This window comes from Oculina patagonica, chromosome 2 (assembly GCF_052425735.1).
Source record: "Oculina patagonica isolate OP01 chromosome 2, crgOcupat, whole genome shotgun sequence".
Taxonomy (NCBI): Eukaryota; Metazoa; Cnidaria; class Anthozoa; order Scleractinia; family Oculinidae; genus Oculina; species Oculina patagonica.
Genome location: NC_135759.1, coordinates 31,130,020 through 31,143,908, shown reverse-complemented (window position 1 = coordinate 31,143,908; position 13,889 = coordinate 31,130,020). Strand labels below are relative to the sequence as shown.

At 38.3% G+C, this 13,889-nt stretch overlaps 1 protein-coding gene across 2 annotated transcripts; it reads left to right on the top strand.

Moving 5' to 3' along the window:
* Positions 1–228: 228 nt before the first annotated feature.
* LOC144644107 (tumor susceptibility gene 101 protein-like) lies at positions 229–9,983 on the top strand. Of its 2 annotated transcripts, none has more exons than XM_078503521.1 (10): positions 229–388; positions 2,798–2,882; positions 3,903–3,968; positions 5,182–5,345; positions 5,928–6,153; positions 6,670–6,983; positions 7,237–7,329; positions 7,615–7,751; positions 8,497–8,599; positions 9,244–9,983. In XM_078503521.1, the coding sequence occupies exons 1-10, from the start codon at positions 350–352 to the stop codon at positions 9,334–9,336; spliced, it is 1,320 nt and encodes a 439-aa protein (XP_078359647.1). In that variant the 5' UTR covers positions 229–349; the 3' UTR covers positions 9,337–9,983. The 2 variants fall into 2 exon arrangements, with proteins under 2 accessions (XP_078359647.1, XP_078359646.1); XM_078503520.1 differs by having other exon boundaries at positions 5,928–6,157; positions 6,674–6,983.
* Positions 9,984–13,889: the final 3,906 nt, after the last annotated feature.

Sequence of the window (13,889 nt, the reverse complement as noted above, 5' to 3'; positions counted from 1 at the left end):
ATGCATGGTAGGCTGCTAATCACATGAATACATGTCGCAGAATCTGCAATTTCTTTATTTAACAGTTTAATTGCTAAAAGGCTAAAAATCAAAACGTGATCAAAGATCAGAATAGCCATGATGTGATGACGTGACCAAGGGCGCCAAAAATAGCGAACCATGTCATAAAGGGAGAGGTCTGGGAACCAGAAACAATGATATAATATTGGTGTCACATACATGACGCCTAGTATGATACAGGCGAAGACGAAGGCAACGAAGTTATTGCAGCTTTGATATGGGTGTTATCAAAAGAGTTTTTTCATCCCTAACCTAGGCCTTTCAAGTTGGCTTGCTGTATATATAAACAATGGCATTGGATGCACATTTAAGGGGTAAACTCACAAAGGTCAGTACTAATTTTGAGACCGTTTAACTTGTAAACGCTCCCAGAGGTTTTTCCGTGTCCCTTCCAAATTTAGTGAGCCGTGTATATCAAATCGCTTCGAGGAAAGAAGAAAGAGTGAAAATCTCTGGAAGCATGTAACTTTTAAATAGGCTGTAGCTGGGGATTGCTGTCAGGGCTAACCTTAAAGGTACCTGTACTTCGAGAAAGCCTATAATTAAACGCCTACCAGACATAGAACTGGATAGAACCACAGATCTGCCTTCAATCAGCCACATAACTGAACTGTTTAATTATCTAGTTTTGACCATTTTCCAAAAGCTGGCTTGGACACTCCATTCAATAGCCATGATATGATTAAGTGCCCAAAAAGCACCAATAAAATTTTGGAAGCCAACATAGGAAGCCAGTAATTACAGACACAGTCAGGACAGTTATTCAGGACAGGGTGTTTATTATTATTTTATTTAAGTTTATTTGTTTGGTAATTGTGAAGAACAGCTCCCGCTAACCGACTGTCGGTCAACTGTTGGCCGACAGGTTACCAACAGACTACCGACAGGCCACCGACAGCCCACCGTCAGGTTACCGACAGTTTCCCAAAACAGACATTTTACTGTAAAACTGAGCAGTAAACACAGAAGTAAACCCAATGCAGAAAGCGATTAAAACAGATAAGACTTATAAACATTGTATTTCATTGTACTACGGTACTAACTACAAAACAAATCGACTCCTCGCCAAAATTTTCTTTTATACAAACTTCAATCTCTTATAAATATATCACCTACGTAACTTTAAGTCCATAAGGCAAGCAATGAAATCACGTTCGAAGATGATTTTATCCAAAACTCAGGCCAAAACAGTGCAAAAACTTCTCCACACACGCACTCGCTGAAGTCGCCCTAGAATCCTTTGCGACCCCTTCTGAGGGGGAATGAGACTAAGTTAACCAATCCAATATGGCGGAGAAAAATGGAGTAGCTGTGTTCGCGTAAATTCTCCGGTCGATTTTGGCAGCGCAGAAGCTAGTTTTAGGCTGTGATGACCGAAACTCAGGAGTATATACCTTTCCTTTCAATTTCTCATAAATTTTGGGGTCCGTTACGGAGGAAAAACATAAAGAAACAAAAAGGTTAGTGTTACTGTATAACCAACAACTTACCGACATCTTACCGACACATCACCGCCTGTCGGCCGGCTGTCGGCCGACAGTTGGCCGACATCATAGCCAAAACCTGTCGGCAGGTTGTCGGCCGACAGACGACCGACAGCCGGCCGACAAACGGCCAACAGACGGCCGACAGACGGACGACAAACGGCCGACTGTCGGCCGACAGACGACCGACAAACGACCAACAGTCGACCGACAGTCGGTTAGCGGGAGCTGTTCTTCACAATTACCATTTGTTTTTACATGTGCTTAATTTTGCTTTTCTGACCATCCCATTCAAATAATTAAATGATGCAAAAACTACACACTGTATCCTAGCCTGGGGTATCTAATCAGATGTTCAGCAATCAAACCCAATCGAACACCAATCGTTGAATTGGCTTTGTTAATTTTACAATAATCAAACTCACAACAAATTAGATGTTCAGTTTTGTTCAATTACCAAAACCCAATCAGACAATTGGTGTTCAATGGACTTCAATTAAATTTTGTTTCGATTTTGTTTGATTAGACACCCTGGGATCCTAGTGATTATGACGCCCAGCTAAAATACAGTCTCAGGGGGCTAGTATGGCCAACATGTGTGCTTTACCAAATGGAGATTTGGGGTACACTGCAAAAAAAAAAAAAAGAAAAAAAAAAAGAAGAAGGAGCTTACTCATCCCAGGCTTTTTTGCTAGTAAACCATCAGCATAATAGTTGTTAGATGAAAGTTAGCTTCTCTGTATTTAGAAAATACATGTACAGCATCGATAATAGTTGTTAGATGAAAGTTAGCTTCTCTGTATTTAGAAAATACAGCATAATAGTTGTTAGATGAAAGTAAGCTTCTCTGTATTTAGAGAATACAGCATAATAGCTGTTAGATGAAAGTTAGCTTCTCTCTGTATTCTCTCTAGTTAGGTAAAAGAGTGGCGTTTTCATATAGGGCATATAGGGCAGGATACTTATTGTAATGAGAGTGCTGATTAGAATAGACATACATCATGCATGTACTTACAGTGTAGTATTGCAAACAGTTCTTTCAGTGCCGGGAGAACAGGGGGAAAGTATAAGCTTGGCTGAGAGATCCTCAATGAAAATCCCAATATCATACATGTAGCTTTTCACAGCTTGTCATTCCCTTGACCAAGTGGTTTATATAACGGTCTTTCAGCTGTAGACATTATCCTCCAATATGCATGTAGCAAATGTCATAAGTGACGATTCAAAGGTTTTTGTGTTTGTTTTGTTTTTAGTATCAGCACTCAGAACTCTGTCGCAAAGATGCTGCAAGGGCACTTCATCAATACCCCAATTTAGTACCAGAACTACAAAAGTTTAGTAAGTGAATTTGCAAGTATGTCATGGCTCAATTTTACCCTTGGTACAAATTGGTATTTTTCTTTATGCTGGTGCATGGTAATATGTGACAATGAATTTGAAGCAAAGGAAAATACAAGATTGTTCCAAGGGTAAAGTTGAACCACAACAAGCATATGACTGTAATTATTTAAAATACTGACTAGAAGAAAGTAATTTGTTAGGTGTAATTATTTTCTGTAGTCCATGTTTCTCAGAAAACATCCCACCTTTATCGTGGTTTTCAGTGATATATAAACTCTGAAATTGAAAATCCAACTAATGTTTGCATTTTTCGTAGCCGTAAATCATAATATTTTATGGTAACAGCCAGCTAACCATAAAAAACAGAATCAAACAAAATGGATTGAAATCCTCCAATCACAACTGATGGATGTGACCTTTTGACCTGGTTAAAGTGAACTTCTGTTTCCCAAGAGGTTTGCCAAGATGATTTACCGGTATGGCAGCAAAAAGCGTAAACTGTTGTTTGAAGATTGAATCTCAGAGTTCGCATATACCACTAAAAACCACAATAAATCTCCAATAGTCTACATATGGCATGTATAAAATGTTATGTTTTGATGATTCCCAAAATGGTGGACATAACTGTTACAAAGGTCAGAAATTTTGTCTGACTTCTTTCCAGATAATGTCCAATGAAAACCATAGTGGTTGACAACTGTAAAATAAATATACCATTTGAACTATACAGTCAACCAGTATATTTGTCTTCCAATACTATGCTGAAAGTTTAGACAGACATTTTTACCTAATGAAGGAAGGGTAGGAAGAACATAAAAAAAACAACACTGTAAACTCCACCTATGTTTTACATACAGTCATGTAACCTTATGGCCAGGTGCTTTTTTGTGCAATAAATTGAGCTAATGTGATGATCATTGTAAAAACTTCATGTGAACTTGTAATTGTTAAAAAAGATAAATTGTGCATATGTACATGTAGGAGTTCAACAAGCTCTTGTGTAAATTTATCCATTAGCACACAATGATGGGCGAGAAGTTGACTTGCTAGCAATGAATGGAACACTTCCAGTCCCAATCAGAGGTAAGATTTAATTAAAACGATAAATGAAAATCTCTATGATGGCACATACCTATAATCTTGTTGTGTATAGGTTGCTGCAATAGAGGTGGTAAAATAGACAATGTATGATATTTCATATATTCACTTGTAATATAATGATTATCTTCATCGTCTATGGGTATATTAATTACAAACTCCTAAAGTGACCAGCCCCCAGTTGGCTTGATACCTGTAAGCACTGTTCCTAGATTGCAAAGGTCATGGTTTCCAATCCTGTTTAAGGTTAAACTTATTTGAGACTTTCTTGTCACATCTGCTTATAATAGTAAGTTGTGTACACATATATCCACTTTTGAACAGCATGCCTTGTTGCTTCAAAAGCTGTTAACATGCAATCAAAGAAAATTTTCAGTAAATATTGACACTTTTTCACCTAAAGGGTTTATAACCTGGGCTTCCAACACCAACACAGGTACTTCCAGCAGCAAAACACAAACGTCAAGTAACTAAATGCTGAACCTTCATTTCTGTCCTTTAATTTGCGGCTAGCATGCAACAATTTCGTATACAGTAACTTACTTGTTTTATTTTTTATTGTTTTATTTTTTTTAATTTTTTTTTTATTTCTTATACAGTAACTTACAGTAACTAGTAATTTTGTGTAAACCCTCACTAAGTTAAGCTCATTTTTTCAAGTTTGAAACACATTTTTTTTCTTTAACTTCACACCTTGCAGGCAAGAAGAGCTTGTGCTGTCAAGCATTCACAGGGCTCGAGACTAACTTTTTAACTCACTGGTTTATTGGCTAGTGACACGTCAGATTTACTAGCCAAAAGTAATATTTCACTAGTCAGACATATTGATTTCTATCAAGAACTGTTGACTTTTCCAAGTTTTTCACTAGCCAAAGTGGCTAGTAGGAGTGCTAAACCTGGTAGCCAAAACCTAAATTATAGTAGTCTTTGGCTAGTTGGCTACTGTTAGTCTCGAGCCCTGCATTCAAGTTTATTCATATGTGCAGTTCCATAAAATAATTATCTATACCTCCCCCATGGAAGGGATTTTTCCTAATACCCCCCCCCCCCACTCCTCTGGAAATTCCAATTAAGCTACATACCTTCCCTCCCACCCCCAGGAACTACTGTACACGGTGTACATAATAACTGGAAACACTAAGTATGCTTCAGACATGTATAATGCAACTGTGCATAAAACTATTGTCTTTTGTTGTAGGTGTGACATACAATATTCCAGTGTGTGTGTGGTTGCAGGAGAATCATCCTTATGTTCCACCACTAGTGTTTGTTAAACCAACAAGCACAATGGCTATCAAGTCATCTCAACATGTTGACACCAATGGCAAAGTTTATCATCCCTTTTTACACGAGTGGAATTATGTATGTTGATAGCCTAGACATAACTTACGTTCTGCTGAAATTACATGTATATGTATCATAAAAGGCCATGTGAATTGTCAAATCTACCTGTTTGCACATTGCTTTCAAAGTGGACCTTGAAATCCTTAAGCACTGATACTTGAACAGAAAAGATTGGGTGTTCTGCTATGAATCAGATGCAAGATGAAACTAGAAAAAATTAAACTACAAGCTATATGGCCCAGTAATACGGGCAACATTTTGTTTCAACTTGTCTCGCAACATTGTTTCCTAAAGTATTGTTGCGCAAATTACCTCCCATGTGGCAAGTTGCAGCAACATATTGCGCAAAGTTGACATGAGTTCAACTTTGTGCAACATGTTGCCGCAACTTGAACTGGTGCAACAAAGCTTTACAACTTGCAATGCAATAATGTTGCGAGACAAATTGAAGAAAATGTTGCCTGTATTACTGGGCCTAAAACAGCTTAACTACATTAACATACATGTAAGTGAAGTGAAATTGAAGTTTACTTGTTTTACTGTTGTTGTCGTTGCTGTTGCTGTTTATGCAAATACATGTACATCACTTTTCTTTTTCAGCCCAGATCTGATCTTGCTGCCTTGCTTCAGATTCTTTGTGGTGTTTTTGCAGCACAACCTCCGGTTTATGCAAAAAGTACACCAACACCACCACAGCCAACTAACTACAACAGGCCACAACAACCAGGGTACCCTCCTCAATATGGAGGGTACCCCCCTAATCAAGCGCCATACCCTGTAGGAGGGCCTGCAAGGATGCCAATGCCGACACCGATGCCAATGCCAGGCAAGTTCATAACAATTAAAATCTATCTATTTACAGGAGAAGTTCATTCCAAAATGGCACCTTTTTCTTCGTGCAATGAAAAGATAATTCCAAGATATGTCATCCACCAGAGTTTCAGCTTCTAAAGAGTATTCAAGATTACTTACTTACTTACAGCCCATTATGCCTGTGTGGTACATAGGGCAGCGAGTATTCAAACTTTGTCTGTTTCAATAGTCTGAAAATCAAGAATCCTCCACCGCCATCTTGGACTAACCTAACAGTCTGGCAATGTATGTGTAACATCAAAGAGCTCGACCTGAACATCGCCAGGCTGCTAAGTTACTCCAAGATGGCGATGACTGCTTCTCAATTTTTTTATTGACTGACTGACGGACGGACGGATAGACTGACTGACTGATTGACTGACTGACTGACTGACTGACTGACTGACTGACTGACTGACTGACTGATTGATTGATTGATTGATTGATTGATTGATTGATTGATTGATTAGAATTATTTCTTTCTGTGCAGGTAGCAGCCCTGGTGGGACAAGTGGTAGCAGACCGCCTTATCCCCCTTACTCCACTCCAGGTGGGGCTGGTATGGGGCCATCTAATCCCCCATACCCAGTGACCAGTCAATCAACCTATCCTCCCAGCACTCAACCATCTTATCCTGGTCCAGCCAGCATCCCTTCTTCCACTCGACCCACTAATTCGGTCACAAAAGAGACTGTACTCGCCACAAGTAACAGTTTAAATGAAGATGACATCAAAGCATCACTGCGATATGCTGTGGAGGACAAAATTAAAAGAAGTACAAGAGCATTGTTTGAACAAGCACAGGTTATAATCAAATACTGTACTAACTTTACTTGCATGTATTTTTCTTCCAATGTTTATTTAACATTTGTGTTCACCTTTTCATTATCTGGTGAAGTGCATAGAAATTCATCTATTTTATTTCCTTTAGTCATGTTTAGTCATAGTTGCATTTCTTTTTATCTCAAATTAGACTCTAATGTTGTAGATCTAATACTGTTCAAAAGATAGGTTGAGCAAAAAGATATCCCTGTCTTATTTTAATCTTCTTCAACAGATCGAATTAGATGAGTTGAACAGAACCCAACAGGAATTAAAACAAGGAAGTGAAAAACTACAGGACATTCTTCAAAAACTGGAAAGAGAGCAGGTAACATGATTAAAACACAACTAAAGAAATAACACAGTGCAAACTGGAAAGAGAGCAGGTGAAATGCTTCAAACAGAACTACGAAATAACACAGTGCACAAACAAAACTCAGAAGCTTACTTAAGAAAAGCTTATTTACCCCAGTCCTACCATTAGGCCACTTTGCCTCTCCCAAGTCCCATAAGCAATCACAAAGTGTACAGTCACTTATGCAAGACTTGACTATTTTATTTTTTATGGATGTATGGATGTATGATTGTTTCCTGGAACTTTTTTTTTTCACAGGCTGATGTGGACAATGACATCAAGCTATTAACACAGAAAAATGAAGAGATTTCTGACGTCGTAACCAAGCTTGAAGCTAATTCTGATAAACTTGAGATTGATGAAGCAGTAGTGACAACCGCACCTCTCTACAATCAGTAAGTGTGTTCATTAATCGTCTGAATGCCATGCCATTGAAAATACCACGGCCACTTGACCTGTGAAACATATTCGCTCAACTGACTTTCCAATGACCTTTATTGGTATCATCATTTCCTTGTGCTAAAGCAATAGGCTGACAGTTTCTTTTCTCAGTTCCAGTCAAGCATAGTGTTAAGTGACTGGAAACTTGGCTACTGACCTTGAGTGATATGCTACTGAAGTCCATACATGTGTGTAGCGTGGGTCCTCCCCTCCTGCCCCTCCCACTTCACTTTGTTAGGTTTACATTGCAATTTACTTGCACCTATTTATGCACTTGCGTAGAGAAAGGTTCCACTGATAGACAATGGTCTGGGCTCAACCCCTGTATCTGGAATCCAAAATTCCTTTTTTGCTTGGTTTTGCATTGGCTTAGCTCTCAATGATAATTGTTGTCTTACAGTCCTCCAGCAAGCTATGCTAAAAACCAAAATCATGCTTGAACTGGTGAAGTGGGCACTTGAAGTCTTATTGTTGTATAGTTTAGGATAATTATTAGAAAACTGCTTTTTTTTACAAATAAAACTGATATACATGTTATTGCATTAACTGCACATGCTCTAATTTTACATTACATACTAATGTAATTTATTAGTTTTTATTGGTCAATTTCTATGTTTAGAGGACCCACTTATAGTGATTGGAGGCCTATGTATTCTGTGTAATTTTGACACAAGTTTTTTTTTGTTTTGTTTTCGCCAGAATTCTCATTCTGTTTGCAGAAGAAAATGCAGTTGAGGATACAATTTATTATCTCAGTGAATCATTACGAAAAGAAGCAATAGATTTAGAAGTCTTTCTTAAGGTAAGTAATCAATAATTATATCTAATATAAAATTCCTATACCTGTAAGGTTGCAAAAAATATGTTGTTAGTAGCAGCTGGAAAAAATAATATTAACCTTGAGGTGGTTAAATGTTACAGAAAAGAACTACACCCAGCTGTTACATTCGACGCACTTCATTATAATAATATAATAGTAATATTAAGGAAGTGGTCCTAACAAGAGTACTCGACGAGGACTCACCTTGTCTAGGGGTAGGGGGGTTATGCAAGATACTACCTGTCTTGTTAGCCAAATAAACAAAATTTATTGACCTCAAAATTTGAGTAGTTGGACTAGGTGTGCATGAAGCTTGCATTGCTGGAAAATGACACAAGAAGGTTTGAATATTTTTCTAAGTTCTACTCCTGATAGAGTTGGGGCTACACAAACAAGACACCATCTTTTAAGGTGGGGAAAGGAAGTGGGGTATATGAAGAGACCACCTGTCTTTTTGCAGAGTGGTGGGTCCTGTCAAAAGTTTTGACCATTTCCCTTAAAATGATAATTATATTATAATAATATCATAGTACTTATTTCTATAATAGTAAGTGACTTTGTCGGGAGCATTTCGCTGGTCTCCTCTTGGTTGTTTATCTCAGCACTTTTTTTCTTTTCTTTTGTAGAACATAAGGACATTGTCGAGAAAACAGTTTATGCTACGAGCGCTTCTTTACAAAGCAAGAAAAACGGCTGGTTTGACGGAAGTTGCAGGATAGACTGATAAATAGAATTTGCCTGAAAACAATCCCCGATTATCTCCTTGAGCTAGCCTTTATAATCAGCACTTCGTAGATTTTTTCTTTCCTGTTCGTTCTTTTGTTTACAAAATGTAGCAGGTAATTTGAATGAACATTTTTATGTATAAATGTTTTCATAATTGGCTGGGGGGGGGGGGAGGAGGATAAAAGCCCAATACTCAGGTTACTTTATGTGAAACTAGTTTCTATGTAACTAATGCTTGAAGAAGTTATAAAAAATTCACCAACAGCAATTTTATAAAGTCTGCTTCTTTTCTTCCCGTCTGCTTTTCCCAACAAAAAGTTGTGGAACAACTCCTGGGTATTCCCGGCACAAAAACTGGAAATATCTGCAGAACATTTGCTGAAAAGTAAGGCAAATATTCAGTACTCAAAGTACTGTGTTTTAAAATTCTCAAATGCAATGAACACTGACATTTTGAGAGTTGCCGTATACTTGTATGTAATCCTGTTGAAATTGTTGGGGTGTTGTCAACTTTGGGGAGGGTAGCATTGTACTGCTTGCATGGAATAGAATCTGTTTGATATATTTGATTGTAAAAAGTGGAGTAATACTTTGTGAATTGTTGTACTCAATAAAATACTAAGTCGATGAAATCACGGTACATACAGTGTAACATCACGTGTTAGATCTAGTAAGAAAATTAGGATTATTGGGATTCGGTTTACGCGTAGTATCTTGGGTCGTACTTCCCAAAAATGCTGTCTTTGTTTTGCCACAAAAGGCTACCGTCACAAACGGACCGGAGTGGTGTGGACATTTAGATTTTGTCTATTTGTTTTGCCACCGTATTAAAATTTCTTTTCTGACCACCATTACGAAAAGGGATAACGCAAATGCAAATTTGTACTCTTAGAGGAACATGAAGTCAAACGTCCAGAAAAAAAAATATACATGTGTATAAACATAGAACTATATATGTTGCTTCGCGTAGTCACAGGAGTGCTCGATGCAAATACATGTAGAGCGACATACAATTTGTGGGATAAAAATTAAAGATAGTTACTCGAGTTTCACTTATAAGCGATTATCAGACTGTGCCGTTGGAAGTTACTTTATATCTGACCGACCCCCCTCAACAAGAGATTTGAACTAATCACTAAATGCTGGTTGGCACGAGAGTAAATTCTACGCGGCCAATCACAAACATGATCTCTTCAACCACTCTGTTTAAATTTTATTCTCTGTGACTTCCAACGGCATTTGGATAGTCTTAGTCTTGGATAGTCTCTTTGGATAGTCTTCTAGGATCGCTTTAATAGTGCTTGAGACTCGAGAAATTGCCTTAAATTTTCTAACCCAACATTTGTATACGTGTTTATTATATCGTTATGGAGGTGAGGAGAGTGTTTGACCGGGAACTAAACCACTCGTAGATATCCATAGACTCCATACGGGACCCGAGTGGATTGACGTCACGATTCGCGCCTTTTCTACTTTGTTGAATGAACTTCGTTTCTTGTGATGTCGTTTGCTGTTAGCAAGCATCGACAAGCGGGTTTAATTTATTTATCTAAGCGACGAAAAAGAATGGGTTTTCCGAAACACTTAAGAGCGAGAACACGGTAATGGAAACCTTGACAATTTCAAGGCTTTTAGAGGGAATTCTTCGCAAGGAATGATTCCACAAAGTGCAAGATGTTGTAAAGTAGAAGTAGAAAACAAAAGCAGTTGAGAACTGACGTCACCAAGAGTGAAGACGCATCGGATTCAAATCAAAGTTAGTGATGTTTTCAGTTCTTACGTGTTACTTAGTTGACAAGTATTTTGTTTGATTGGAATTCAGTTAGTGTTTCTATATCCTGGGCACGGATGCTGTGTGTTTTCTATGAAGACGAACGGTGGTTTGTAAACATGACTGGCTCTCGTGAGATCGTTTTTGCCACGAGAACATAAAACTCGTATGTTCTCTCGTGTATAGTTACATGGTGCCATAACAAAAACAAGATACAATTTGCTACTATTTCGACAACAGAAATTCCTGGCAAAAACGAAAGGCATTTTTATCCGTCGTAGAAAAATGCAGATTGTTCAGTAGTTTTCGCTGCGGTGTTTTGATTGACAGTTTTGGGTGAGCGTGGCCAGGCCGGGTTCCTTTAAACCGGAACTTTTGTTGTAGCGGTTAGCTGTTGGGCCTCACGGGTCTCCACCACCATGAAAACCAAAATAATGATAATCTATCCGTTAACCAAAGCCTTGGAAGGTTAACTACACCCGCCCGTAAAATATCAACTTAGCCACACGCTGGCCCTGGGCGTGGAGACATTTCGGACTGAAATCAAATTTCAAGTGAAATTTGGACTCATCAGAGTAAAGTATTGGAATTATACCTACCTATTATACCCATGTTGTTAGTGCTGTAAACTAAAAATGCCGGTAGCATAATGCATCTGCAAGACAAGCCTTAAAAATAATGAAAACCATTTTGTTACTAGGCTTTAACCTAAAAACGAAAGATTGCAATTATTTGCCAACAGTTAAAAAAATATTGTTCTCACATGCTATTCTATTAACAACAATAATTATGACGTTAAGTGAATTAAACAAAACGTGTCAGTTATTTCGGGATCCTTTGAAGCACAAAATATTCAGCTGTAGTGACAGACGGAGTGTGGGAATTCGTTTGACTTGCCGCTATAACCTGGAGAAAATAACAGGTGGGGAAAACTATTAACCTGATTCTTGCCCCGTGGATATTTTTGACTTCACCTATTCGGCCACTATAAAGGTTGCGAAAGGAATATCCTATTCCTTTCATGAGACGATGAATAAAATAAAATTAAATTTACCTCCTCAAGGAAAAATTGCTTTGACTCGCCGCACAGCCCTGACGGAATTGGATCAGGTGGGGAAAACTATTAACCTGAAACCCGCCCCTCGGTTGTTCTTTTTATTTCACGTATACGGCTGTAAAGGACGTAAAAGGATATAATTAATCTAGACGACAAAGTTAAAATTACCTTGGAAACGTCCTTTGACTTTCCTAGTAAGCTGAGGGAACTGTGGGCAGCTCCAAATGTTTACTGAGGTCTAAAACAAAATCGCTCACTGATTTACAATCCCTGTCCACTTCCAACAATTCGCAGCTCATGAAACGTCCACCTCACACACCGTCTTATTTGTAACTCAATTATGCTGTGGCATTCTTGAACTTGTTTGAAATCAGGTTTGACTCCATTTTTTTCAATGCACTTCAATAAACAGACTGCTTCGAGATGTCTGTTGACTAGTACTATTATTGGTTGGCCTGCTGTTGTGGGCAATGTAGACTTAGGGATAGTCTCCTCTCCAGTCTTTACACTACTTTAATAAATGTAATAGTTCTCTTTTGTTCCCTTCTTCGTAGTTTTTCCAGACAGCTCTTCATTCCCCGGTGATAACTGCTCAGGTGGCCATCTGACCCCGGCTGTTGCCGATTAACTGTAATCCGGCATTAAGTAGTTAATCTTGTTTAAAGGTGGTTTCCATCGCTAATTTTAACTTATAATCTGGGATCAGATCGAAGAAGTAAATGCTCAAGGGTAAAAATAAAAGTAATCGTGATCGATAACTGAATTAAGAAGACTAATGATGAGTATTAATAAATAATTTAGGGAAGCATTGTTGTACGGTTACTTTAATTCTAGTTTGAAGAATCGGGCCGAGATATTTAGACGCCACAAGCGTAAAAGTATTTGCAACTGTCGCAAAGAAACTTCCGCTTCGCCCTCATTTTAAACCCACAGACTAGCACTGACCTTACTGGCATGAGTATGTGATGCAGTTTACTACGTAGACATAATACTCCCTTTAAGATCTCTAAATGTTGCACTTCAGTTTCCAATACTTTCGAAGTCGTTTCCCATCAAGCAGGGAAAATCACGGAGGTATTTTGGTATTTGGCACGGTCTGGTTGTGCATTCCTTACTTTGACCAGGTGGTCGTCATCAACATTCGTAATCTTTAAAACAAACATTTGCAATCATTGTTCTCATTTTTTTTTTTTTTTTACAAACTAATCTGTCCGATAGTTCGTCTTCCAGCTGAAGTTTCTAAGTCATTTATGCACAGAATAGAAAAAAACGTGTTTTTAGAATAATTTTTGCTCGGCTCGTGTGCTATGTGCTGCCCGGGGAAGTTCCTAAGAGGGCTTGTTGTTTTGAAGTATAACGTTTCAATAGCGGTGGATTCCAATATTGAAGCTTTTTAAAAGCTCCTTGAAATCAGTCACCGGAAGGTAATGCACGCGTGGTTCTAATCTTTGCTTTTTTATTATTATTATTATTAGTGCTGCTATTTACACAATACAACTTTGTCTGCTATACGCCTTCTCTGGGTTCTCAAATCGTCTTAGTCGCCCATTTCCCGAAAATCGCTTTAATTAGCCAAAAAGTGTCCTCGGCTCACCATAACTTCCCACCAATTTAGCGCTGATCCCCTAAAGTCGCCTAAATCGCCTTACGTCGCCCAAAATTATAGCCACGATCCAACCCACAGCAATGTATCACTTGTAAGGAAATTCCTGGGCACC